The sequence below is a fragment of the Elgaria multicarinata genome, chromosome 9 (assembly GCF_023053635.1).
Source record: "Elgaria multicarinata webbii isolate HBS135686 ecotype San Diego chromosome 9, rElgMul1.1.pri, whole genome shotgun sequence".
In the NCBI taxonomy this organism is placed as follows: domain Eukaryota; kingdom Metazoa; phylum Chordata; class Lepidosauria; order Squamata; family Anguidae; genus Elgaria; species Elgaria multicarinata.
The window spans coordinates 213,500-239,055 of NC_086179.1; the positions used below are offsets into that span (position 1 = coordinate 213,500).

The 25,556-nt window shown below is 48.1% G+C and overlaps 1 protein-coding gene across 2 annotated transcripts; it reads right to left on the minus strand.

Moving 5' to 3' along the window:
* Nucleotides 1–719: 719 nt before the first annotated feature.
* On the minus strand, nt 720–24,389 carry LOC134403428 (germ cell nuclear acidic protein-like). Of its 2 annotated transcripts, XM_063133582.1 has the most exons (10): nt 24,365–24,389; nt 23,696–23,733; nt 21,857–21,920; nt 20,833–20,901; nt 16,437–16,856; nt 15,600–15,745; nt 11,374–11,515; nt 10,356–10,494; nt 7,187–7,391; nt 720–1,084 (listed from the first exon to the last, which is right to left on the minus strand). In XM_063133582.1, the coding sequence occupies exons 5-10, from the start codon at nt 16,821–16,823 to the stop codon at nt 814–816; spliced, it is 1,290 nt and encodes a 429-aa protein (XP_062989652.1). In that variant the 5' UTR covers nt 16,824–16,856; nt 20,833–20,901; nt 21,857–21,920; nt 23,696–23,733; nt 24,365–24,389; the 3' UTR covers nt 720–813. The 2 variants fall into 2 exon arrangements, with proteins under 2 accessions (XP_062989652.1, XP_062989653.1); XM_063133583.1 differs by lacking the exons at nt 23,696–23,733; nt 24,365–24,389 and having other exon boundaries at nt 21,857–22,264.
* Between the last annotated feature and the right edge of the window lie 1,167 nt (nt 24,390–25,556).

Here is a 25,556-nt window from a genome sequence, read left to right on the forward strand (position 1 = left end):
CTGCCTTCATGTAATCATCCATACTACTACTACTACTACTACTACTACTACAGAAACATCCACTTCTTTTCATATAATCATCCACTTCTCCTACTACAGACTCGTACACTGCTGTCTTGTAATCATCCACTTCTGACTTAAATCATACACCTTAATGTCTTCTTGTCAGCTCAGGGTATTTATTATATAGAAAGCTCTATTTCTCCAGCTCCTCCCACTCTTACATAGCCAGCCAATCCAAGCACTCCCCCTCCACCATCCAATCAGCACTCAGGCATTCACCCCTTTCCCCTTCTTCTGTTCCTACTTACATGATCTATGAATACAAATTGTAAGTACATTGAGGCCGACTTACTTCCTGGAACTTTATGCATGATATAAACAATAACTTTGCAAATATCTACATTTAAGGCAGCTGAACATCACAGCAGCCGCTATGAAAAAGGCCACATTCATGCCAGAGATCATTAGGAAAGGAATAGAAATTCAAACTGCTGATATCATGATGCCTTTGCACAAATATTCTGGTGCAACCACACTTGGAAGTGAAATGGCAATAGGGAGAAAGCAATATTCCAAACAAACAAACACGTTCACTGTAGTCATACTTTATTCATGGGTTATAAAGCCTGATTCAGTGCCCTGCAGGCAAATGAGCTCAGAGACGCAACGGTTACAGAAAGGGATTAAAAGGGACTCTGCCCTGGTGGTGCCCCGTTCAGAAGGCCGCCCCAAGGGCCCCTTCCCTTCTGGGCAGCCTTCCCACGGGGCCCGGCTTCCGACTCGTGCAGCAATGGGTCCGGGACCGCTGTCCTAGTCCTTCTCGGGAGGAGGACAAGGGCTGTGGAGACTAGCCTGGGCTGCAAAATCTGCGCTGAGTTTCTTCATGATTGCCCTGTGGCTCAAGTCTTGTTGCGTGCGCTTAGCGGAGCCGTAGTTTTCCTTCACGTACTTTGCAAATGGAGCAAGGGGCGCTTTAGCAGGCGTGCCATCTTTCTGCATGGGTTGGCATAGCACAAACTGCCCTTTGCAAAGGGCACAGACAAAGCGCTGCGTGTCCAGGGATTTGGAGTGGCGCCCAATCCTAAAAGGACAAAGGCAAGAAGATCTGTGAGGGAGCAGCAGCTTGGCTGTAATTGGCTGCCGACTAACAGGAACCCCACAGCAAAAGGTAACAGAAAGACTGCAGCCCAGCACTTTCAATGCCCAGCTGGAGGAGTGGCAGTCTTAAGGAGGATATTATGGAAACACAAAGTACTATAAGGGGTGAAAAAAGGGGTAGGGCCGGCAGTGAATGTTAGAGGTCAATGACAGGTGAGGGAGAGAGGAACAGACAGCTACGTTTCCCATCAATTTTCACCCCACTTCTTAGGAAAAAGATTCCTTGAAGCTGCTAACAAAAAAACAAATAAAAATGCATGTTAAAATAGAATAACACCAGCTAAAACCAACCTTGTAGAGATCAGAGTCAAAAGCAGGGACACAATAAGCCAATTTCAAGGCATGATCAGTGATTGATCAACAAAAGCACCCCAGAAGAGAAGCCTCAAATGTTGTCCTAAAACTAAGAAGTGAGCTGGATGGGGAAGCCTCTCTGGACAGGGGGGGCCACCGCTGAGAAAGCCCTGCCTGCCACCCCGGCACCCAGCACAGCTGAGACACAGGCACCAGGCCCTTCTCTGCCATGTTCAGTTGGTGAAAAGAGAGAGGGCCTGGTTGATTTTGGCACCCAGATTATGCAACAACCTCCTCACTGTCTGTGGGGGGAAACAGGCCAGGAATGGGGAAAATGAACTGGTTTGGTCATCTGTGAGGCAATTCATGGCTAATGGTTTATTATTATTACTATTATTATTTATTACATTTATTTACCGCCCCATAGCTGAAGCTCTCTGGGCAGTTTACAAAAGTTAAAAACAGTTAATGGTTAACATAAACTGTGGCGTAACGTTACATGCAAGCACAGCCAATGAACTGCCACAGCCCCTTCAGGACCTTGCACAACTGACCCCAATTCAGAGCATCCCACGTAAACCAGATCATTCTCTAAAATGGTTTCCATTACAGAGGGCTTCAAATGTTGTTCAAGGTACTCTTTCTGCAGCAGTGTCCTTTCTGAAAAACAGAATATTCAAGGTCTCTGAAACCACTGACATCCAGCCGGCCCACCTCCGCTCCCTTGGCCTGAACATCCAGTCTTTAAGGGTAAGTGCCTGCTTTACAAGGAGGCCTCAAAGGCCTGGAAGAGAGGAGCCGAAAGGCAAAGCCGTTCCCGGCTGAATTAGCCGGGATTGGCAATAGGCAAGCAGGCGTAACGTGGGACGAGACTTCCCAAGCAGCTCGTTTGCCTCCACAGGGGAGACGAGCAGACCCTGGCCCTGCCTCACCAGAGAAGCAGCCGTTCGGGCCAAGGGAGCGGAGGTGGGCTGGCTGGAGGGCACTCCCTGGTGACTCTGCTGGGGCTTTGAAGGATACGGCTTTTCATGCAGAGCTGGTGGGGACTCAGAAGGCCTCTATTTCATGGGGAGAGAACAGCAGAGCACTGGCCTTCACCCCCAGGGTGTGGGTGTGGAAGAAAGCAGGCTGGCAGGCTGGAGCAGAGCAGAGGGGGTCCCCCACAGGAATGCTCCTTTTCTGAGAAGCAACAGCAGCAGCATGAAATACACCTTTGGTTTGGGTGGGGCCAGTGTCCGCCATTCCCTGTTTTGCTCTGTTCAAGGGGAGCCTACGTTTCTTCAGTTTTCTCTTCCTCCCTTTAACCTCCCCCCCTCCCGCCTTCCATTGCTTTCTGCTGCTAATTTCCCTCTTTATTTGCCTCTACCACCACCACTTTTCCCATTTTCTCTTCCTCCCCATCTTTTGTTCCTCTTTTGCTTCGGAACTTTCTCTTTCTGCTCCACCACTTTTGCCTCACAGCCCCAGAGCGAGGTTAGGGCGAGGGGGGGATGGAAGGATGGACACGTACGTGTCTCTCTCTCTCTCTCTCTCTCTGGGAGGAGGGAGAAGTGGTGGCAAGTGATCCTACATAGGTCTACTCAGAAGGAGGGATGCCCGTGGATCTCACTGGGTCTAGACTTTTAAGCAACTGCCTTGATTCATGGTTTTCGGACTAATATGTGGATGAGAATACACTTATCCTTCAGTTTTTGAACTTTTTGAACCACTTTTGCAATACAGGTCTCAAATCAAAAAGCGATTTTTCTTTCCAAATGTGCTCACAGCCCCCCAAAAGGCTGGGGACCGGGAGTCAGGAATGGAAGAGGACCCACACATCTCCGAGAGCAGAAATGCAGGTTGCTTACCTGTAACTGTGGTTCTTCGAGTGGTCATCTATGCATTCACACATATGGGCTTTGCGCCTGCGCAGAGACCAGACCGGAACCTTCTATAGCTGAGTGGAACGTTTTTGGCAGGAACCCCTCCCCCACGCTACCGCGCACGTCCATGGGGTTCCCGCCCTTACCTCAGTTTACAGGAGTCCGACATTGTGCCCCCATAAACATGAGTGTAATTTCAATAAAGTACATTCCACGTATAACTGTGTCATATGTAAGATTCACACCACCAAGTGGGGATGGTGGGTGGGTTGTGCGAATGCATAGATGACCACTCGAAGAACCACAGTTACAGGTAAGCAACCTGCATTTCTTCTTCGTGGTCTCTATGCATCACACATATGGGCGAGTAGCAAGCTGACATATCTTTGGAGGTGGGTTGGTGCATCATCTGAAGATCTCCGAGAGCACTGTCCTTCCAAACGAGCAGTCGTGCCTAGCACGGGTGTCCAAACTGTAGTGCCTAACAAACATGGACGGAGTGGACCACGTTGCAGCTCTACAGACTTCTGTCAAGGGAACACCTCTGCTGAAGGCAACAGATGTTGCGACAGCTCTGGTAGAATGAGCTGTCACAGGTTTCACAAGCTCTAGTTTAGAGATAGAGTAAGCAAGTTCAATTGTCTCTACAATCCAGCGTGACAGTTGCTGGCATGAAACAGGGAGTCCCTTATAAGGCTCACCATAACAAATAAACAATTGCTTTGTTTTCCTAAAACTCTCTGTCCTAGCCTTGTAAAAGGCAAGAGCTCTCCTTACATCAAGTGTATGTAAAGAAAACTCAACAGGTGTTGTTGGATTCGGAAAGAAAACTGGTAGAGTGATATATTGGGACAGATGAAAGGTTGACACTACCTTAGGCAAGAAGGCAGAGTCTGTGCGTAACACAACCTTATCTTTGTGAAAGATAGTGTAAGGAGCATCTATCCTGAGAGCTCTAAGCTCACTTGCACGTCTAGCAGAAGTGATGGCTATTAAAAAGACCGTCTTAAATGTCAGAAGCCTAAGGTCAGATGAGGCCATGGGCTCGAAGGGCTTCTTTGTCAATGCCTGTAACACCACTGATAGGCTCCATGGTGGAACGATACTCTTTACTGTCGGTATCATATTTTTAAGCCCCTTTAAAAATTTCCTCGATGTTGGATGTACAAAAGGTGTAAAACCATCCATGCCTCGATGAAAAGACGTAATAGCCGCTAAGTGAACTCTGATGGAAGTGAGTTTGAGTCCCTGCTGATAAAGTGCCAATAGGTATTTGAGAATCAATGACAAAGGGCAAGATTCAGGTGCTTGATCGTTTTCCAAGGCAAAAGTTTGAAATCTCTGCCACTTTGCCGCGTAAGATTTTCTCGTTGAAGGCTTTAGTGATGCCAACAATATATGGTCTACAGTTAAATCCTTGGTACGAGAGGAGGAATGGATGATATTCTCCATGCCGTCATCTTGAGGGTCGACAGGTTTGCGTGTCGAACCCTGCCCTGGTGTCGAGACAACAGCGTCGGTATCGGTGGGAGTCTGATGTAATTCCCGTCCGACAGTCGAAGGGCGTGGGAGAACCACGTCTGTCGAGGCCACCACGGTGTGATAAGGATGCAGTCCGACCTGTCCGACCGGATTTTGGCTAGCACCTTCATCAACAGTGGAAACAGAGGAAAGATGTAAAGAAGATTTCCTTTCCAGGTTCTGGTGAAAGCATCTCCTAGCGAGTGCTTTCCTCTTCCTGCTCTGCTGCAGAACCTGGAACAAGCTGCGTTTTCTTCGGTAGCAAAGACTTCAACAGCAGGGAGGCTCCAGTACCGAAAGAGAACGTCTCTTACTTCGGTATCGAGCTCCCATTCGTGGTCGACGTGGAAAGACCTGCTGAGGGCGTCCGCAATTATGTTTTCCTTGCCCGCTACATGGATCGCCGTCAGGTGAGTATTTCTCTTTATGCACCAGTTCCAAATCCTGAGTGCCGATCGATTCAGAGGATGAGACCTTGTCCCACCTTGTCTGTTGATGTACGCCACTACCGTGGTGTTGTCCGTCGCGATTAGGACGTTTCGGCCCTTGATCATTTGTGAAAAAGTTTTTATTGCATTCTCCACCGCTAGCAGTTCTAGGTGGTTGATATGATGTTCCCTCTGGGAAGGAGGCCAACGACCCTGAGCTGTGAAGGAGTCGCAGTGTGCTCCCCATCCAATCAACGATGCATCCGTCGTGATCGTTACCGAAGGAGTGTTTTGTTGGAACGGAACCCCTTCTAGGAGCGTCGACATCGAAAACCACCATTTCAGAGATGCCCTTACTTGCGTCGGGATCGGCAGGTAAGTTCGCCGGGCATCGTGTCGAAGATCGAAAGTTCTTAAAAACCAGGCCTGCAATATTCTCATTCTGAGTCTTGCAAACCTGATGACTGCAGTTGTAGCTGCCATCAAGCCTAATAGCCTCTGAATTGTCCATGCCGAGACCTTTCGGCGGCTCTCGGTAGCGATGGCTAACTCTTGAAGGGTGCTTGCTCTGGTCGAGGGCAGGTATGCTCTCCCGTCCCGAGACGATAGGGTTACCCCTATGAAGTCCAGCTTCTGATGTGGGGTCAAGATGGATTTCTCCTCGTTGACCCACAGACCCAACGAGTCCAACAGGTTGAGGGTGGTTGAAATGTCCGCTACCAGATCTTTTTTCGGGACCGTGAAGTATCGGGAGAAAACCCCCTGGTTGAGTTCCTCTGCGGGTACTGGAGAGATGGCTCCTTTCGCTAGGAGGGTCTGTACCCTAAGAGGTTTGGTTCTATGGTCTAAGCACAATGGCGGACGACGAAGAACTGAGGTAAGGGCGGGAACCCCATGGACGTGCGCGGTAGCCTGGGGGAGGGGTTCCCGCCAAAAACGTTCCACTCAGCTATAGAAGGTTCCGGTCTGGTCTCTGCGCAGGCGCAAAGCCCATATGTGTGATGCATAGAGACCACGAAGAAGAACATCCAAATCCTAGCAGAGGTGCCTTGGCCCTGCAATCTGCACCCTGACACATGTGCCACGGAAAGGTCAGCACCTGCCGTTTGCATCCTGCCACGTATAGGGGGCCAATGACAAACTGGGGACAGCTTATGGCAGCCACAAAGGCCATGAACCCCTGGGCCACGTTGGTAGATGCCTCTGCGTGGGTACTGGAAGCCCTCCACATGAAGAGTCTGGTGAGTCTCAACGCCAAGCCCCAGGCCACCTCCCTCTAGAAGCCCAGCCAGGGGGTCTGCTAAGCAGAAGGGGGCCCAGGGCAGGTGCTGCTCCTCGCTTGCCCAGGCCCCCCACCACAAAGAGCACACAGAACTCACCACCCTTCAGTTCCACTCCAGGAAGTCACAGGCGACAGGTGGGTGGAGCAGCTCAGCGGGTGCGGAGGGGCTGCTGGGCGCACCATGAGCCTAATGGTCTCGGCATGATGCAGCAAGGCTTCGAGACCCCGCGGCTGCGCAAGGGGGCGGACTGCAAAATCCGATGATACATCTGGACATCCCCTAAACGGAGCTCGTGTGAACGTAGCCATTCCACGAAATGGGGGTAGGGAATGTCAGGGTCTGCCAACCTTCCAGCCGTAATACTACATATGTTAACAGTATAACTGCTTGCAGGATCAGAGCCCTAAAATGCAGGACTTTACAGCCATTGGGAGGAGGGTTCCCCAAAGAGCTGATAGTGCAGGATACATTTAATACAAAATGCTGAGCTCAGGTCAGCAGCTGCTGCTGCTGCCAAAGGAGCAGGAAGACTCGGGTCAGAACACAACGAGAATGTTCTGCTTCCAAGCTGTCTAACAGTCGTGTCGGGACCAGGAAAAGGCACCACTGCGCAACCAGAGGAAGGCCCCTCACTTACGTGGTTTTGCAACAAGAACATTCATAGGTGAACTTGTATTTGATCTCATAGTTGTGGCACCGCGACACCACCGGGAGCTCTGGGTGGACGATGGCAGACTTCTGGGCATAGAAGCTCCAAAACCGGCCATGCCCATCTCGAAGGCCGTGGATGAGCCACGTAGCTGCATGGCAGAGTTCATGAATCAGTGTGTCCCGAAGTCGATCTAAGCAAGATGGGAAACAAACAGAACGAACTTGAACTCTTATTACATGAAGGCAAATACGACTTGATAGGTATAACTGAAACTTGGTGGGATGACTCCCATGACTGGAATATAGCAATTGAAGGATATAACTTGTTCAAAAAGAACAGAAGAAATAGAAAGGGAGGTGGAGTTGCACTATATGTTAAAAATACCTATCCCTGCACAGAAATACAGGTGGATCAGACTGGGAGCCCCATCGAGAGCGTCTGGATTAAAATAAATGGGGCAAGGAATAAAAAGAACATGATAATCGGAGTCTACTACCGACCACCCAATCAAGAAGACGAGGATGAAACTTTTGAGAAACAAATTGCCAGTGTTTCAAGGAAGTGTGATGTAGTAGTGATGGGGGATTTCAATTACCCTAATATCTGTTGGAAGACCAATACTGCCAAAAGTGGCCCTTCCAAGAAATTCCTGACATGTGTGGGTGATAACTTTCTCTTACAGAAAGTGGAGGAAGGAACTAGAGGATCAGCAATCCTTGACTTGATATTGACCAACAGGGATGACTTAGTGGATAAAGTGGCAGTTACGGGAACTCTGGGGGAAAGTGACCACGTTATACTTGAATTCTTGATTATGAAGGAGACAAAAGTTGAGTGTAGCCATACACGTACTCTGGATTTTAAGAAAGCTGATTTTAAAAAACTCAGAACTATGATAAGTAAGGTCCCCTGGCAAGTGAGCCTAATGAGAAAAGGAGTGCTGGATGGGTGGGAGTTTTTAAAAAAGGAAATTTTAAAGGCACAGTTACAAACAATTCCAACAAGGAGAAAAGATAGAAGACAACAGAGGAAACCAATGTGGCTCCACAAAAAGCTTAGAGATGACCTGAAAACAAAAAGGGATACATATAGGAAGTGGAAGGAAGGCCAGACTACAAAAGAAAAGTACAGACAGGTGGGACAGAAGTGCCAAAATGGCATCAGGAAGGCTAAAGCTCATAATGAGCTGAGATTAGCGAGGGATGCTAAAAGCAATAAAAAAGGCTTTCTTCAGATATGTGAGTAGTAAAAGACAGAGGAAAGAAATGGTGGTTCAACTGCTTAATGAGGATGGCAAATTGATAACAGACGACAAAGAAAAGGCTGAAGTGCTCAATTCCTACTTTGGCTCCGTCTTCTCCCAAAAGCGGGTCTATGACCCCCCTGGAAAAAGTGAAGCAGAAGTTGAGGGGGCAGGATTGCAGTTTGAGATTGATAAACAAATGGCCAAAGAACACCTAATTTCCTTGAATGAGTTCAAATCTCCAGGGCCCGATGAACTGCATCCAAGAGTAATGAAGGAGCTAGCGGAAGAACTCTCAGAACCTTTGTCTATTATCTTTGCAAAATCATGGAAGACGGGTGAGGTGCCGGACGACTGGAGGAGGGCTAAAGTTGTCCCTATCTTCAAAAAGGGCAAAAAGGAGGAACCTGGGAACTACAGACCAGTCAGTCTGACATCCATCCCTGGGAAAATTCTGGAGCAGATTATAAAGAAGTCAATCTGTAAACACCTTGAAATCAATGCGGTGATCACTAGAAGCCAACATGGATTTGTCAAGAACAAGTCCCGTCAGACAAATTTGATCTCATTTTTTGATAAGGTAACCTCCCTTGTGGACCGTGGGAATGCTGTGGACGTCATATATCTTGACTTCAGCAAAGCTTTTGACAAAGTACCACATGACATTCTGATTAACAAACTAGCTAAAAGTGGGCTAGATGGAACAACTATTAGGTGGATTCACAGTTGGCTCCAGAATCGGACTCAAAGAGTACTTATCAATGGAACCTTCTCAAACTGGGGAGAGGCAACGAGTGGGGGACCGCAGGGCTCAGTCCTGGGCCCAGTGCTCTTCAACATTTTTATTAATGATTTGGACGAGGAGGTGCAGGGAACGCTTATCAAATTTGCAGATGACACAAAATTGGGTGGGATAGCTAATACCCTGGAAGACAGAAACAAACTTCAAAGTGATCTTGATAAGCTGGAGTGCTGGGCTGAAAACAACAGGATGAAATTTAATAGGGATAAGTGTTCTACATTTAGTTCTACATTTAGGAAATAGAAACCAAAGGCACAGTTACAAGATGGGAGATACTTGGCTCAGCAATACTACAAACGAGAAGGATCTTGGAATTGTTGTAGATTGTAAGCTGAATATGAGCCAACAGTGCGATATGGCTGCAAGAAAGGCAAATGCTATTTTGGGCTGCATTAATAGAAGTATAGCTTCCAAATCACGTGAGGTACTGGTTCCTCTCTATTCGGCCCTGGTTAGGCCTCATCTAGAGTATTGCGTCCAGTTCTGGGCTCCACAATTCAAGAAGGACGCAGACAAGCTGGAGCGTGTTCAGAGGAGGGCAACCAGGATGATCAGGGCTCTGGAAACAAAGCCCAATGAAGAAGGACTGAAAGAACTGGGCATGTTTAGCCTGGAGAAGAGAAGATTGAGGGGAGACATGATAGCACTCTTCAAATACTAAAAAGGTTGTCACATAGAGGAGGGCCAGGATCTCTTCTCGATCCTCCCAGAGTGCAGGACACGGAATAATGGGCTCAAGTTAAAGGAAGCCAGATTCTGGCTGGACATCAGGAAAAACGTCCTGACTGTTCAAGCAGTATGACAATGGAACCAGTGACCTAGGGAGGTGGTGGGCTCTCCCACACTAGAGTCATTCAAGAGGCAGTTGGACAACCCTCTGTCAGGGATGCTTTAGGGTGGATTCCTGCATTGAGCAGGGGGTTGGACTCAATGGCCTTATGGGCCCCTTCCAACTCTGCTATTCTATGCTTCTATGACCTGCTTCTATGGCCTTCTGTGTTGTGGAATTCTGCTCCAAGCCCAGGAGGAAGAGGCATCCTGGAGGAGCATTCACACTGCTTAACACTGACCTCCCCATCACAAACGCACACACTCCTTTTCTCACTTACCTGCAGAGTCACAGACTTTTTCCGAAAGCATTATCCGAGCATAGCGCTGCCCTTTAGGGTCCTTCCGCTGGCCAGTTACACAGCACCCTGCTGTTTTCCGCATCTTCTTATTCCAGATAATCTCCATTTTCTCCGGCAACTGAAAGAAATGGCAGAGAGAGAGTGTGAGCAAGAGCTCAGCTCCTTTTCCCGTTAAAACAGAGGCAGGCGTGAGCAGCCTTCTGGTGTTACAGCACAGCTGTTAAAAACAGCCCCTGAGCTGCCGAGAAGGCTGGCCAGAGGCAAGGAGCGGGCAGGCGGGCGGGCGGGCTTTCACATTGCTCCGCGGTCTTCCTCATTGCTGCCCCAGAGCAGGGGAAGGTGAGGGCAGGCCCCACTGACTCCACCGGGGGCAGCCAGAGCCACAGGAAGGAGCGCATATGCTACACAGTGCTCAGGCACGGTGGCTCTGCAAAGAACCACCGCATCCCCTTCCTTTTAAGCTTGTGAGCAAGGTGGGAAGGAGCAGGAGCAGGAGAGGCCCCTTTGCCTCCTTGCTCACTGGCTCTTTGTCAAGCAAGCAGGCGGCAGCGGCAATGGCAAGAAAGAGGGCGAGGAGCAGCCACTGCCTCCCAGTGACAACGGCAGGGAGAGCCCCTGAGGCTGGCTGCCAGAGGCCCAATGGCCCTGCTTTCTTTTGTCACTAGAAATTAAAGACGGGGCTCTAAACATAGCAAATAGGGCAAGCAGCCTTCTCTGCATGGCTGGCAAAAGCCCGGCTCGAGGGAGAGAAACCAACCCAAGCTCCTTCCTCCCTCAGGTTCTCCTTGGAGGAAGAGAGGCTTTGATTCCAAGTCCTGCTGGGCTTTCTTTGCAAGGGAGAGAAGCCAGGTGCGGCTTGTGCCTTCGGCGAAAGCCCCACTCCGCAGCCAGGAGCCCGCCCTTGCCCGCCTCCTCTGCAAAGGCCACATGGGGAGGGCTGTGGGCATCCGCAAATGGCAAGGACTGATGGGGAAGCAAACCTGTTGAAACGCAATACCTTTTGCTCAAACACAGAACGGTTATAAAAAGCGTACAGGTTCTGCGCCAGCTCCTCCTTTCGGCTCCGGAAATGCTTGGATTGCCGGGACTCTGGGTCCGACAGCTCTTGCAAGAAGCAGCCCTCGACCTGGCACAAATTCCTGAAGAGACAAAGGTCAATGAGTAAAGCAAAGAAACTGCTGTGGTCTTGGCCAGGAGCGCCAGCCCCCTGAAGGCCACCCTGACAGACCAAGGGCGACGCACACTTCTGTCCGTGGTGGACGGCACAGAACAAGCATGGAAGCAGGCAGCCGTCTGCAGCTGGGCAGGCTTGAAAGGTTTCAAAAACAGAGGAAAATACAATACGATACAAAACAGCCAGCCCAGGAATAAATATAAAATATATTTAAACGGCCATAAAATCTAAAGACATGTCCAACAAACGGACTTCACATGACCTATCAGATGGGCTGCTGACTCAGCAGGTGATGCCTTCCACGCACCTGGCACCATCTGCTCTTCCTCATTTTTTTGAAAAAACAACAACTGCAAAGTTCACGTATTGTTGTATTTCCCAATTATTGCTAATTTCTTGAATGAAGAACTAGTAATGTGATTCTACATGCTTTAAAAACATGGAAACTTCCAATCATTATGCTGATATTATCAGGAAACAACCCCATGGCCCCCGGACAGTGACTGAGGGGCCACAAGATAGTGGGGATTTCCCTTCTCCGAGGTCCTTGGAAAGGGGAGTCAGGAATCCGACCCCTCACAGCCGGCACAAAAAGAATCCATGGGGCTCAGCTACACCCTCCAAGCACCACTTTCTGGACCCCCCCCCATCTAAGTAGGAGCAGAGGCACTGCCGGGCAGTCCCACCGACCTGCCCTCTCCCAGCTCAGACCACCGTCCCAGGAAGAGGCCGTGGCCCATGGTATCGAAAGAGGTCATCCTCAAGGGTCCTTCTCCGTGAGCCCCTGCCAAAGGAAGTGAGGCGGGGGGCTACCAGGAGGAGCAGGGCCTTCTCTGCTGTGGCCCCCCAGCTGTGGAATGAGCTCCCTAGGGAGGTTCGACTGGCACCTACACTATATCCTTTTAGACGCCAGGTGAAGACCTTTTTATTCTCCCAGTATTTTAACAGTCTATAAATTAATTTTAACTTTGCTGTTTTAAATTTGTATGTTAAATTTGTATTTTTGCATTGCTGCTGTTTTTATCTTGGTTATGCTTTTATATTGTATTTTATATTATGGTTTTATACTTTGAATGGTCTTAATTTTGTGAACCACCCAGAGAGCTTTGGCTATTGGGCAGTATAGAAATGCAATCAATCAATCAATCAATCAATAAGAGCCTTTCGTGCTCTCTGGTGCAATGATCACACTGAAGTCCAAGGTCTCATGTGTTGCTTTGGCAGCTCCAGGATCTTTACACACCAAAGTCCCTTGCCAGAGTGAGCTTTGGACTACTCCACCACCTCTAAAGCTCATGAACTACTGGGTTCAACAGCAGCCTACAGTGAATATTGGCTTTCCAAATTAAGTCCTCCAGAATATTTTCTAAAAGTTATAAAAACATTCTGGGCTAGTCAGCAAAGTGAGTTTTTGTAGCTGGGAGTCAGAGCCCCAGAGCCTTCTCAAGTCAGGTGGAAGTGAGCCAGACAGCGCTTGGGACAGGTTGCACACGACTCATAGCCAGATAGAGCTCAGTGCCAACACTAACGTTGCGATTCGGTCTGTTTCCAATATGAAGCATTCAGAAATAACTTTGGCTGTCCTGATGATGATCTAGGTCAGAAGAAAGACAGGGGCACTCACAACCCCACAGACTTATCTGGACCTCTCACTGCCGTTGACAGGAGCAGGCAGAGACCGTCAAGGCCTGCTTCAGTTGAACACACACACCAAGGGCTAACTGACAGCATGACCCTGTGCGGGGAGGGGGGGGAGAAGGAGCTGTGGGTCTGTCCCTCCACCGGGAGAGGAGAGGGGGGAGCAGGGCCTTCCCACCAGCCCTGCTGAACAGCCTCTTTAATTTCTTTTTCTTTCCCCCCGCTTCCCTCCTCTTTTCCTTGTGTTGCGTGTCCTTTTTAGAATGTCAGCCTGAGGGAGGGGCGGTCTTCTTCACTGATGGATTGTGAGCCGCTCCGGGAGCCTTTTGGGCTGAGGTGCGGGATAAAAATACTCTAAATACATCAATAAAAACATATTATTGACTATAACCTTTTTCTAGAACACTGGCAGGGGGCTGGGAATTGGGGGCACTATTTGAACTGTTCTGCTCTTACCTTTCAGGTTGGTTTTGATTGTATAGAGCTCTATGCCTGCTTAAGGTCATTAACAGCCTGGATGAGAGTGTCACACACCGAAGTTCAGTCCAGGTGAGATGGAGTGGCCGGTGGGGTGGGGTTTGTTAAACCAACAGGCTGGGGACGCACTTATTCCGCATGAGGTTATGTTACCCCAGTTTAAGCGGTCTAAAAGGATTGTAACTGAGCTTAAGGCAGAAGGCTTATGTCAACCTGCCCCAAGGTTCTGCTCACATCTAAGAAGAGAACAGATAGCACAGGATGGCATAGATAGGAATTGGAGGGGTAGCTAAGAAGATCAAAGACTGGTTCAAGATAGGTGCATAGAACCAAAGTGAATTTTGGGAAGTGTTTGTTGCATAGAAGTCATTTCACTTCGCTAAAAGGAGATTAAAATGGGGTTAGACTAAAACCATCCAAATGGCCATCACTACGGGCACATTCGGACAACACAACAGTCAACGGTGGGTTAATAGTCAACTACACAGTTGATTATTGAGGGATTACTCCCCACACGACACGCTTACAGTCAACCGTGGAGCGGATTAAGGCCAGAGTTGAGTTGACTATTAGTCAACAGTGTGTCTGATTGACATGTCCCCAGCCCTCTCTCCCCACCCCCTCAGTCCTCCCGCTGGCATCCCATCAGCCATTACTGGCCAAAATCTGTTCCGGAGGCCCTCGTGATCCAAAAACATCACCACTGCTCCGCGATGGGCTCGTTTTGGGCCGTGGGTTTTCCCGTCCCCCTCTGGTCTCTGCCGGGATCTGCCACTTGCAATGGGGGTAGGGGGTTCCCATTCCATTCTCAACGCTGCCGCAATCCTTCCCTCCCTGCCTGTTGGGTCGCAGCGTTTTTGCGCTGCAGCCGCTGCAGCTCTGCCTGCCTGAGCAGCAAGTGGGGCAAGTCTGGGCACGGCCCTGAAAAGCGCACCGCTGACTCACCCCACCCTCTTCCTGGCCACCCATGATCTTTCCGTCTCACTTGACAGAACCGTGCTCAGAGTTTGCGGGGGGGGGGGCAGGAGGAGGAGGCGGCGGCAGTGAGAAACCCCTGCACCTCTTCTGGAAGAGACAGAAGGATGGTGGATGGCCGGGAAAAAGGGGTGATGCTTATATCTCTGCGAAGGATTGCTGGGCCATGTCCAAACTTCAGACATAGCGTCTCCCAGTCAAGTTTTACCCGTGCCAGGCTAGAAAGCTCAGGCGAGAAAACAGAACGAAGAAAACATGAAGGGGGCACTTGGGAAGAGAGACCCTTGTGGGTTTTCCAGGAGCGGCAGAGTGTGGAATTCCCGCCCCCCCCAGCCCCAATTTATGGTACGTTTGGTTTCCATCAACAAGCACATGGTGAATCACTTCCCTTCCACCAAAGCGATGCATTACTCCAGCACCCGAGGTGCCTGTACAGACGGATGTGTGAACAGCACAGGCGCCTGGCAGTTGAGGAGCACTCCGTGGGCACGGTTAGGGCACAACCACTGATAGCCTCCTCCTCCTCCTCCAGGATTTATCCAACCCCCTTTAAAAGCCATCCAAATGGGTGGCCATCACCACACCTTGTGGTACCGAATTCCATAATTTAACTCTGCGCAGTATGAAGAAGTCCTTCCTTTTATTTGTCCTGAATCTCCCTCCAATCAGCTTCATGGGATATGACCCCACTGGGTCCTAGTATTTGGGGGGGGGGGAGGGAGCATTTTGGAGGAAAGACTGGATAAAAACGGAAAAAACATTTTAAAAAGCAAGCCAAGCGTTCTCCAGAATGGCAAGATCCCGCAGGGCCCAGCGACCTTCCCACCCTCTGCAGGCGTGGAAGCTGGGTCTGCAGCCCTTCAGGCTCACCCTGTGCACAGGCCAGATCCTTTGTCAGCAGGCAAAGCCTGGCCACCCTACAGAAGGAGGAGGAGGAGGAGGAGGCAACAAGGACGTACCTCATCTGGCCAACATCAACAAGCACCTTGCTGTTGGGAAGCCGAGCAGAAATCGGTGTGGTGTCAGGAACAGGAGACCTGGGCTGCCATGCTGGAAGGGCACTCTCACTCTCCACAGCTGGGCGGAGGCTTTCGAGGGAAGGCTGGTTTCTCCGTTCTACCAGTCACAAACAAAATGTTCAGAACAGACTAACCAAACCCCAAATCAAAGCAGAAGTTCCGGCTGAACCTCAGGCTGGCTCACGAGTGAACAGCCACCCAGGGCAGCCTGGCAATCTATCTTGCCTGGCTTCATGACCAAAACAATTGTCCTGTCCATCCCATCCCCCTGACCCAGGGATGGGAAGGGGAGTGTGGCAATCCAGATGTTGTGGGAACACAATTCCCGTCATGCCTCCCATCAGCTATGTGTGCTAGAGCTGATGGAGGTTACAGTCCAAGCACACCTGGTGGCCTATATCCACAGTCCCACCCTCACGGGAGTACAAAAGCTAAATAATGGAGCAGCCCTGCCGGGCAGGCCGACGAACCCTCGAAACCAGCACCCCATCACCCACAGGAGGCCAGAAAGGCTGTAGGCCTCCCCCACTGCTGGCTGCCTGCACCTGATCTTCAGAGGTACGCTTAAGAAGCCTCTCAGGGCACAAACCTATCAGTTCCATTCATTTAGCAGACCTTTCGTCTCTGCAGCATCTGAGGTAACAGTCCTCGTTCCAACAGGGCCCTGGTTTGAGGTGGGGAAGTTCTTTAAGAGCATAGCAGCAGCCCCACTGCACACACCGCTGAGCTCTATTACTCTCTCCCGGCACAGCCAGTTTCCCGTATTAACATGGAGAGGAGCCACCTCTTACCAGTGGGGGTCTTTCGGGCTGTGACCCTCTTGTTTGCAGGAAAGAGCCCTCTTTGCTGCAGGCGTACCAGAAGACTGTCCACCTCCTCATCTGAGCTGTCTGATCCCAACACGGCCTTTGATCTGGGCTGCCGGCTCTGGGCTGTGCCTTTCACATGCGCCTTCGCAGAACCTCGTTCTGCCTCGCTCTGGGAAGAATCTGGGCTGTCCCCGGGAGCAGCAGGAGCGGGTGTGCTCCTCCACGCCCACTCCTGACTGCTCGGCTGCCACAGACCCCTCGGCGTACCTTTGACAAAGACTGAATCATCATCACTGTCGCTAAACACAAATGGAGACAGAAATGGTGCTGAGCGAGCGGCTTCCTCTCCTGGCATTCCTGGGACTTTCGTTGCGTGAGCAAACCTCGGCTCTGCAATGCAATACGTTTTAAAAATTCAGTTTCAGAAATTGCTTCCTATAAGTCAGACTGCACATGTCCGTGAGGCTTGTTTTACTTAAGAGTAGGATGGCGCCCCAAGACCAAGCATGCTGTAGCCCCCCCTCCGCTCTTCCTCAGAACAACTGCAATGTTCTACAAGCGCCCACCACACTAATTTAAACCAGGAAGGTGCCAAAACCTCAGCAGTCCCGCGGGAGCAAGGAGGGCCATCTGCCGCCACCACCCGCCCAGTGGCCTATGAAAGCGCGTGTTCTTGCAGTGCTCAGGCCCACAGCGCACTTCCTTGCCTAGGCCTCAGGGAAACGAGCGGAGACAGGGTAACACCCAGAAGCATCAAGGACTCGGCAAACAAACCAGGGAAATGGCTGGCTTATAAGTTGAGAAAAGAAAAAGGAAAGAAAATAATAATCAAAATAAAAGACAGTGGAGTAGAATTTACAGAGGCCAAGGCCATTCAGAAAATCTTCTATTCTTACTATACCAACCTATTTAAGAAACAGATAGTTTCAATAGAACTGATGGACAAATATCTGGAAAAACAAAATCTCCCAAAATTTACGGCAGAGCAAAACCAGAGATTGAATGGACGTATTACAGTGTGTGAAATGGTGGAGAAAATAAAACAGATTGGGGAAGGCTCCAGGACCGGATGGTCTATCGGGGCTATATTATAAGAAATGTGAAGAACTGTTACAGCCATTACAAATGACAATGAACTCTATATTGATGAGCGGAAAGATACCAGAGTCTTGGCACTCAACGTACATAACATTGATACCAAAAGAAGGACAAGACTTAACGATGACTAAAAATTATAGGCCAATATCGTTGCTCAATAATGATTACAAGTTGTTTGCAGCATTTTGGCAGAGAGGCTTAAAACGATTTTACAGGATTACATCCATGAAGACCAAAGTGGCTTTCTACCAAAAAGAAACTGAGAGGCAATATGAGAACAGTGCTAAATATAATAGAATATCTAGAAAAACATCCTGAAAAACAAGCAGCACTAATATTTCTAGATGTGGAGAAAGCCTTCAATAATTTGAACTAGGAGTTTATGTTCAGGGTTTTAGAACAACTAGATTCAGGAGAGAATTTTATAAGATGGGTGAAGTCAATCTATAATAATCAGAAAACGCAAATTATTGTTAATGGAGACTTAACCAGATCATGTGATATAGAAAGAGGGACAAGACAAGGCTGCCCCTTATCCCCCTCTGTTATTCATTATGGTGGAGGCCTTGGACCGGGACATAAGACAAGATGAACGAATCGGTGGGGTAAAAATTAAAAAAGAGGTATGTAAGTTGAGGGCCTTTGCAGACAATCTGGTGCTCACATTGGAGGACCCTCTAAAAGGAGTCGATAGTCTGATGAGTAAATTGAAAGAGTTTGGTGCAGTAGCAGGGTTTAGGGTTAATAAACAGAAAACGAAAATACTAACCAAGAACATGGAATTACAAGAACAAAGAAAGCTGATTGAGAAGACGGGCTTTAAAATTGAGAAAAAGTTTAAATATTTGGGAGTTGTGCTGACAAATATGAATTGTATGATATATGCCAACAACTATGTGAAAGTGTGGAATGAAATTAAAGAGGATCTGGCTAAATGGGAGAAATTGAAGTTATCCCTGCTGGGAAGAATTGCCACGATAAAAATGAATGTATTGCCGAAAATGTTATTTTTGTTTCAAACAGTGCCTATTGTGAAAGGCGATGCACAATTCAAGCAATGGCATAGAGATCTTTCTAGATTCATTTGGCAAGGAAAAAAACCAAGAATAAAAATTAAAAATTTACAAGATAAAAATTTAAAGAAAGGGGAGGTTTGGGATTACCAGATCTGAAATTATATTTCTGTGCCTGTTGCTTGGTATGGATGAAAGAATGGAGAATAGACAGCTATTAGAGTTGGAGGGGCATGATATAAGATTTGGGTGGCATGGATACCTGTGGTATGAGAAAGCAAAGGTCAATGTAGATTTTAATAATCACTTTGTTAGATGTACTATTCTGAATGTATGGAAGAAATACAAACCACAATTATATCAGAAGATTCCAATGTGGGCGTCGACTCAAGAGGCCTTTTTCAGAAGAGAACTATCGAGCGGACATAAATGGTTAAAATATAGAGATGTCTCGGAGACATCCCAAGGAGAGTGTAAATTAAAAACGAGAGAAGAGTTGTTAAAAGAGGGACATATGTGCAAATGGTTTTCGTATTTACAGATTCAGGAGAAGTTTAAGCGTGATGTTAAAGCTGGGGGATTCGAAGGGTCAAAGTCAAGGTTTGAAAAAGTATTATGTACTAACGACGAACATCTTATTGGTAAAGTATATAAATTGTTAAAGTTGGAGAACAAATGAAGGATTGTATGGTTAGATGGGATAATAATGTGGGACATAAGATTCCAATTGAACTATGCAAGACTATGTGGTCAAAAGGCTTAAAGTATACATTAAGTGCCAGATTAAAGGAAAACCTTTATAAAATGATGTATAGATGGTATATTTCTCCTTCAAAGTTAGCAAAAATGTACAGTGGTTGCCTGGGGGACTGTTGGAAATGTGAAGAACAAGAAGGTACGTTTTATCACATGTGGTGGTCTTGTAAAAGAGCAAAAGTATACTGGGTTAAAATACATGCATTAATACAAAAAATTTTAAAGACAAATATAGAAATTAAACCAGAAATGTTTTTGCTTGGATTCAAGGATGATCAATGAAAAGCAAAAGGACTGTTAGTTCAACATATGGGGACAGCAGCAAGACTACTATATGCCCAATATTGGAAGAAAATGCAAATACCAACAACGGAAGAATGGCTACTTAAGGTGTTGGAATTGGCGGAGATGGCGAAATTAACAGTGTTAGTAAATGAAAGAACAATAGACTCATATGTAATGGATTGGAAACCTTTTATTGACTATATACAAGAGCTGCAAAAGGGTGACTTATTTGTTTGTGGGTTTTACGTATAATTTGTAATTTTGCCTATGATATATATGTTGAGTCCTGGACTGGACTCCGATTTTCCTTTTTCCATATTTCTGGACTGATCTGCAAATCCTGGATAAAGTGTGGAGTCAGCAAAAGACAATCACTGAAAGGTCAACTTTGCAGATGGGATTGATTGAATAATTGGACTATGACAGAGTGTTAATTTTTCTATTAGTGCCAATTATGTATTGCATCATTTGTACTGAAAAGTGTATATAAAGAGTGTTTGGAATCACTGTAACCAGATTAAATGATCACTCTAGTTGCTGTGAAGCCTGTTGTAAGCTGTATATCTTGTGACCATGTGTGAGTATTAATTGTACATTGCCTTGCCATAACTAAATTATTTTGTGCCAGTAAAGTATTTATTTTTGTACACTACAAACAAAAATTCTCTGCCTTATATTTCTTGAGTCTTTACTGTATTCATAGTTAAGGGCCGCTGTTTACTCTGCTATCACTGAGTCTGTTTTGTACAGCACGCTTAAGTTCAGTGATTACCCCGACAATATATACTAGCTTGCTGTGATGAAAGTCGTTTCTGGTAAACTGGAGATAATTGATGTCTGCTGTCCAGCTTGATGATCGCTTCAAATGATTTATAGCCTTATGTAACTGTGTTTATTTTAGTAGATGTTTGTGTTGTAAACTGTATACTGTTTCTTTTTCCTTTTCCTTATGTATCTGTTTTTTGTCCTTGTTTTGGTTATTTTGTGGTAAATAAATAAAAGTTTTTTTTAAAAAGACTCCTTGCAAAGCCTACAACCACCCAGACTTCTGAGTTGGAGGGAGGGCAGAGGGGAAGAGGCCCCTGGAAACGGACGCAACCCTCCAGGAGCCCCCTCCCCCCTCCCCCCGATCCAGACAGAAACCTGCCATAAGGCAGAGCCAGAGCGCCGGCTGCTCCTCCGGGCCAGCACTGCCTCCCCTCTTCTAGTCACTTGCCTTTTTTGGCAGATCCATACTTGCTTGTGAGATAGGAGAAGAAATTATCCTTGGAATCATTCAAACTAGGAAATAAAACACAAAGCCAACTGAGTTAAGGACAAAAGGCAAGGAAGGGTGGGCAAAAGCCAACAAAGAAGCAGCCCGAAGGCGCACATCTGGCCTGCTGTTAAGAGGCTCCCCCAAAGTTCGCAGTCATGGGCTAGCCCCAATTTGAAAAAAACCCAAAACATATTTATTAGTGCGACAAAATGGGTTAACATGCCCACTTCTCTGGTAAAATGGGTTACATAACCATACAAAGTTAGCCTCCAATTAACACCTTGGTCCAGGTTCCTGCCTCGGGACAACTTCCCCGTAAAGGTCAGAAGTTTCAAAACTTGGGACACATTCTTTGGGCTGAGCAACAACAACACCGCGGAAGGGTTTTCTTCCTCCCCCCTTTACTATGCAGTAGGGTAGTATCTGCAGAGGTCCATGCAGGCTCGTTTTTTTTTCTTTAAAAGATAAATGTTTATTAATAAAACTACCACAACAACCAAGTAAAGCAACTCAAATTGGAATAAGCACTCCATTGGTATCCTAGATATTCCTAAGGACCAGCTCTTTCCCATCAAGTTGCAGTGCAGCAGTTTATTTATTCATTATTGCATTTATATCCCGCTTTTCCCCCTCTTGCAAGGAACCCAAGAGCAGTTCACTTAAGCCCTCCGCCTGCTTTCCATTTTTTCCTCACAACAACCCTGTGGGACAGCTTAGGCTGGGAGTCCATGACCAGCCCCAAACCCCCAGTGAGGCATCATGGCTGAGTGGGGGATAGAACCTGGATCTCCCGAGACCCAGTCCAACCCTCTAACCACCACACCGGCACTCATCTGCCAATCTTTCTTAAAGCATCTCTTGAAGAGCTGAACCCAGCCACCCCCATGTTCAATTCAGGGCAGTGGGAAAAACGCCTGTTCTACATTTTCCAGAAAACCCACATTATTACAAAGGCAAACACCGCAAATTAATACACACCTATTCTTTTGTCTCCTTGGAGTGCAACATGATGCAGATTTGGGGGTCTTCATTTTAGATAAAACTAAGTCAGATAATGAAAGGGGGGAAAGCATTGTTATTTTCCTGAAAGCAATTCTCACAATTTCTGCAAAGGTGACAAGTAGAAAACAAATTAACGTTTAAACGAGCCAAAATTCTCCAGTTTGCTAGGCTGAAGGAATGAAAGGATTCAAATCTAAGCATAAAACTGCTTGACAGCAGATAGACTGAGAACTTCACTTTTAGTCAAAGTGGTTGATCATTGAAAAATGGCATTTTATTGCTTTTAAGCAGCCCTCTTGGTGACCCACAAGTATCCATCAGAGACAGCATCATCTTCAAGGCTTTACAAAAATGGTGTTGTGTCATATTAATTATCAACCAAAGCTGAGTGAAAAGCATGCAGAATGCTCATCCAGCCCCCAAAGTCCCAACAGCCCCTCCTGAAGTTCAGGAGTCCCCACTGTTCATAGAATCATAGAAGAGTAGAGCTGGAGGGGGCCTCTAAGGCCACTGAGTCCAACCCCCTGCTCAATGCAGGAATCCACCTTAAAGCATCCCTGACAGATAGTTGTCCAGCTGCCCGTTCAGCACTAAGGTCCTTTAACACATCAGAAGGGTCCCCCTCCACGCCTTTACAATAAACCTGGATCTGAGTCGACCCCCTCGTGAGGCCTACGATTTCAAACTCCCCAGAATGTGAGGAGAACTAGGGCGGTCAAGGCTGAGAGTAGGGCAAGACACACTGGGCTGGCAGGGCCGGTAACATGGGAACCTACAGGGAGCAGTGCAAGCCCAGGCCGGCCAATGGAGTCTGGCAGAAGTGGGTTGAGGGCAGCTGGTGGAGGCACGGAGCACCTGCACTGAGCAGGGGGTTGGACTCGATGGCCTTAGAGGCCCCTTCCAACTCTACTCTTCTAGGATTCTGTGACCTACACTCTGGGGGCATTGGAGATCACAGGGTGGGGGTGGGCTGCACAGACAGATGGCAAGCGCCATCTTTCGCTCACTATCTAAAGGTTGAGGAGATCAAGCAATGCTGAGCAAACTACCAGTGGTCAGTGTGAGCATGAAATGGCTACTGGGGGGCGGGAGGCGGCAGGGTTCTCTCTTATCCCCCATGCTCTGAACATCAATATGAAGTTGCTGTGAGAGGCTGCCTGGGGCCGGGAGGGAATGCAGAGGGCTCCCAACTCTCTCTCCCTCCCCCCTTTCGTCTAGCCCACACATGGCTCAGAATGTGCTGAACAGGGGACCGTGGGCCGGATGAGGGCTATTAAACGGCAGCTCTATCCAGATGAAGGAGAGGTGTTGTTAGTTAATGGCTTGTTCAAGTGCAGCAGTGGGAAAGATCAGGTTTGGCATTTGGGGGTGTTGGCAGAGCCGGCACCCAAGGGGCATCTGGACCACCTTTCAACAAATTAGGGTGGAGGAGCCAGGCATTTCTTGAGTGATGCTAATTCTGCATGAGCCATACGAAGCACTGATGACACCTCATCCTTTTTTTTTAGGCGGTGGGGAAAGATAACAAGGAAGATGCATTTCAGAGCAAACACATCCAGTAACATTTAAGAATTGGTGCCAAAGTGTGCTTGTTTTCTTCTTTCCTGCTTACCCTGTTTTCCTTTGTGTCACATCTCTTGGGATGTGGGACTCTCTTTGGCTGAAGTGTGGGGCAAAAATACCTTAAATAATCAATAAATATCCCCAACAATTAATGGAAGTGGGTAGTAAGAAATGTAGAATAGACACCCAGCACGCTGAAAGTTCTGCATTCAGAAAGCACGTAAACCCTTCCATATCTTTGCTTTTACTTACATTTCTCAAATTCATCATCAGTGTCTGAAGATGCTGAGCTGCAAAAACAAACAACGGTATAAACAATACTATTAGCAGCAGCAGCTTGCGGCTAATCACTTGTGGCGCTCCGCTCTGATAATTAAAACCTCACCAAAAAAGTGAAGTGGGCACTTTGGGTAGAACCCTATGTAGAATGAACTTTATGTTAGTCACGACTAATAAGTCCTGTTCATTTCAATGCACCTACTCTATGTAGGATTAACTATGTGGGGGAGAGAGAGTTTAAATCAAAATTCTTCTCTACAGTGGTATATAGCAGTGGGTGCGTCACGTTCAAACATTTAAAATTTAGTAGAGAAAAGCGGCTGTTTTTGAGCTAGGTTAGTGTCCTGTGTTGCAGAGGATCAATCTCTCATCAAGACTGCAAGATCACTCTCCAGCAGCGTAGCCCAACATGCCTGAGGGCGCTGCGTTGGCTAAGGCTGGCTCACAGATCTACCCTCCACAGGTTTCTTTAGTTGGTCATCTATCCAAAGGAGTAGCGTTAAGGGGAAATCCTACATTAATGGATGTCAGCACATTAAGACAGGACAGAGCGCGACAACTTGGCTACCTCACATCAGAGGCCTCACAGTGGCTTGTAAACCACGAAAGAACTCATTGCCTTTTCTTTTAAGAACTACTCACCATTTGGTCCTTTGCAGTATGCATCCCACGGACACTTTCTGTTGGGCCATTGGACCTAACAAAGAAATAAGCAGTAAGGATGTAAGGAACTGCCTTATGCTGAACCAACCCATTGGTCCATCTCGTCCAGCCCTGTGTGCCGATTGCCCGAAGCCTTGGGGAGCCAAAGGAATTCTTGCCCACCCAGATGCCCATGAGCCCCTGTAAACATCAGGTGCCAACGGCTGGAGTCGGGACCTTCTGGATACCAAGAAGCAGCTCTGTCACCAGTATCTGTCCCCTCCCCAAATTCGGCTGGGGGAACTTGGTCCAACAGGAGCACAATTTATAAGTCGCTGCTGACGACACGGACTAATTCAGCCAATTCATCTGCCTTGAATATATTTATGTTTGGCCACCTTTCCCTTCTTCAGCCTGTTTCCGAGCGAGCAGGAGCCCAAAATATTTATTTATTTATTACATTTTTATGCCGCCCAATAGCTGAAGCTCTCTGGGCGGTTCACAAAAATTAAAACCACAATAAAACAATAAAGTAAGTTCCTGTAAAATCAGTGGAACTGAACCTGTATGGGTAAATCTACTTCCGTATATGTGCCATTGTTCGTTAGTACTAAAACGTTTGCGATGGCTGCTTCTTGCCGTCATCATCGTCCCGACCCTTGAGTCTGTTTGATCTGCTCCAATACGGAGAGACGTTCTGAAGGGCGGCTGCGGGCAAAGGCAGGACCTCGAACCCGGGGCTTCCTTAGGCCTGGGGCTGCAGAGGCGGCGCCTGGCTGGGCCCTCACCTCGCCAAGTGCTGCACAGGGCAGGGCAGCTCTTCCTCTTCTTCCACCACCACCACCACCCAGGGCAGGGCAGGGCAGCTCTTCCTCTACCACCACCTCCTCCACCACCACCACCCCGGGCCAGGACAGGGCAGCTCTTCCTCTTCTTCCACCACCACCACCACCACCCCCGGGCCAAAGCCTCCCGTCCCCCCCCGCCCGCCCTGCCTCCCGCCGAGGCTGCTCAGCCCAAGGGCCCCAGGATCAGGGCCAGGCGAGGGGCGCCCGCTCCGCACCAGCGCCCCGCCCGCCGGCCAGAGGCAGAAGGCGGGGGCTCCGCGGCCGGAGGGACGGAGGGAGGCCGTGGCAGCGCAGGCCCAGCCCAGCCCAGCCCCGACACGCGGCCTCCCTTTCGGACGACGCAC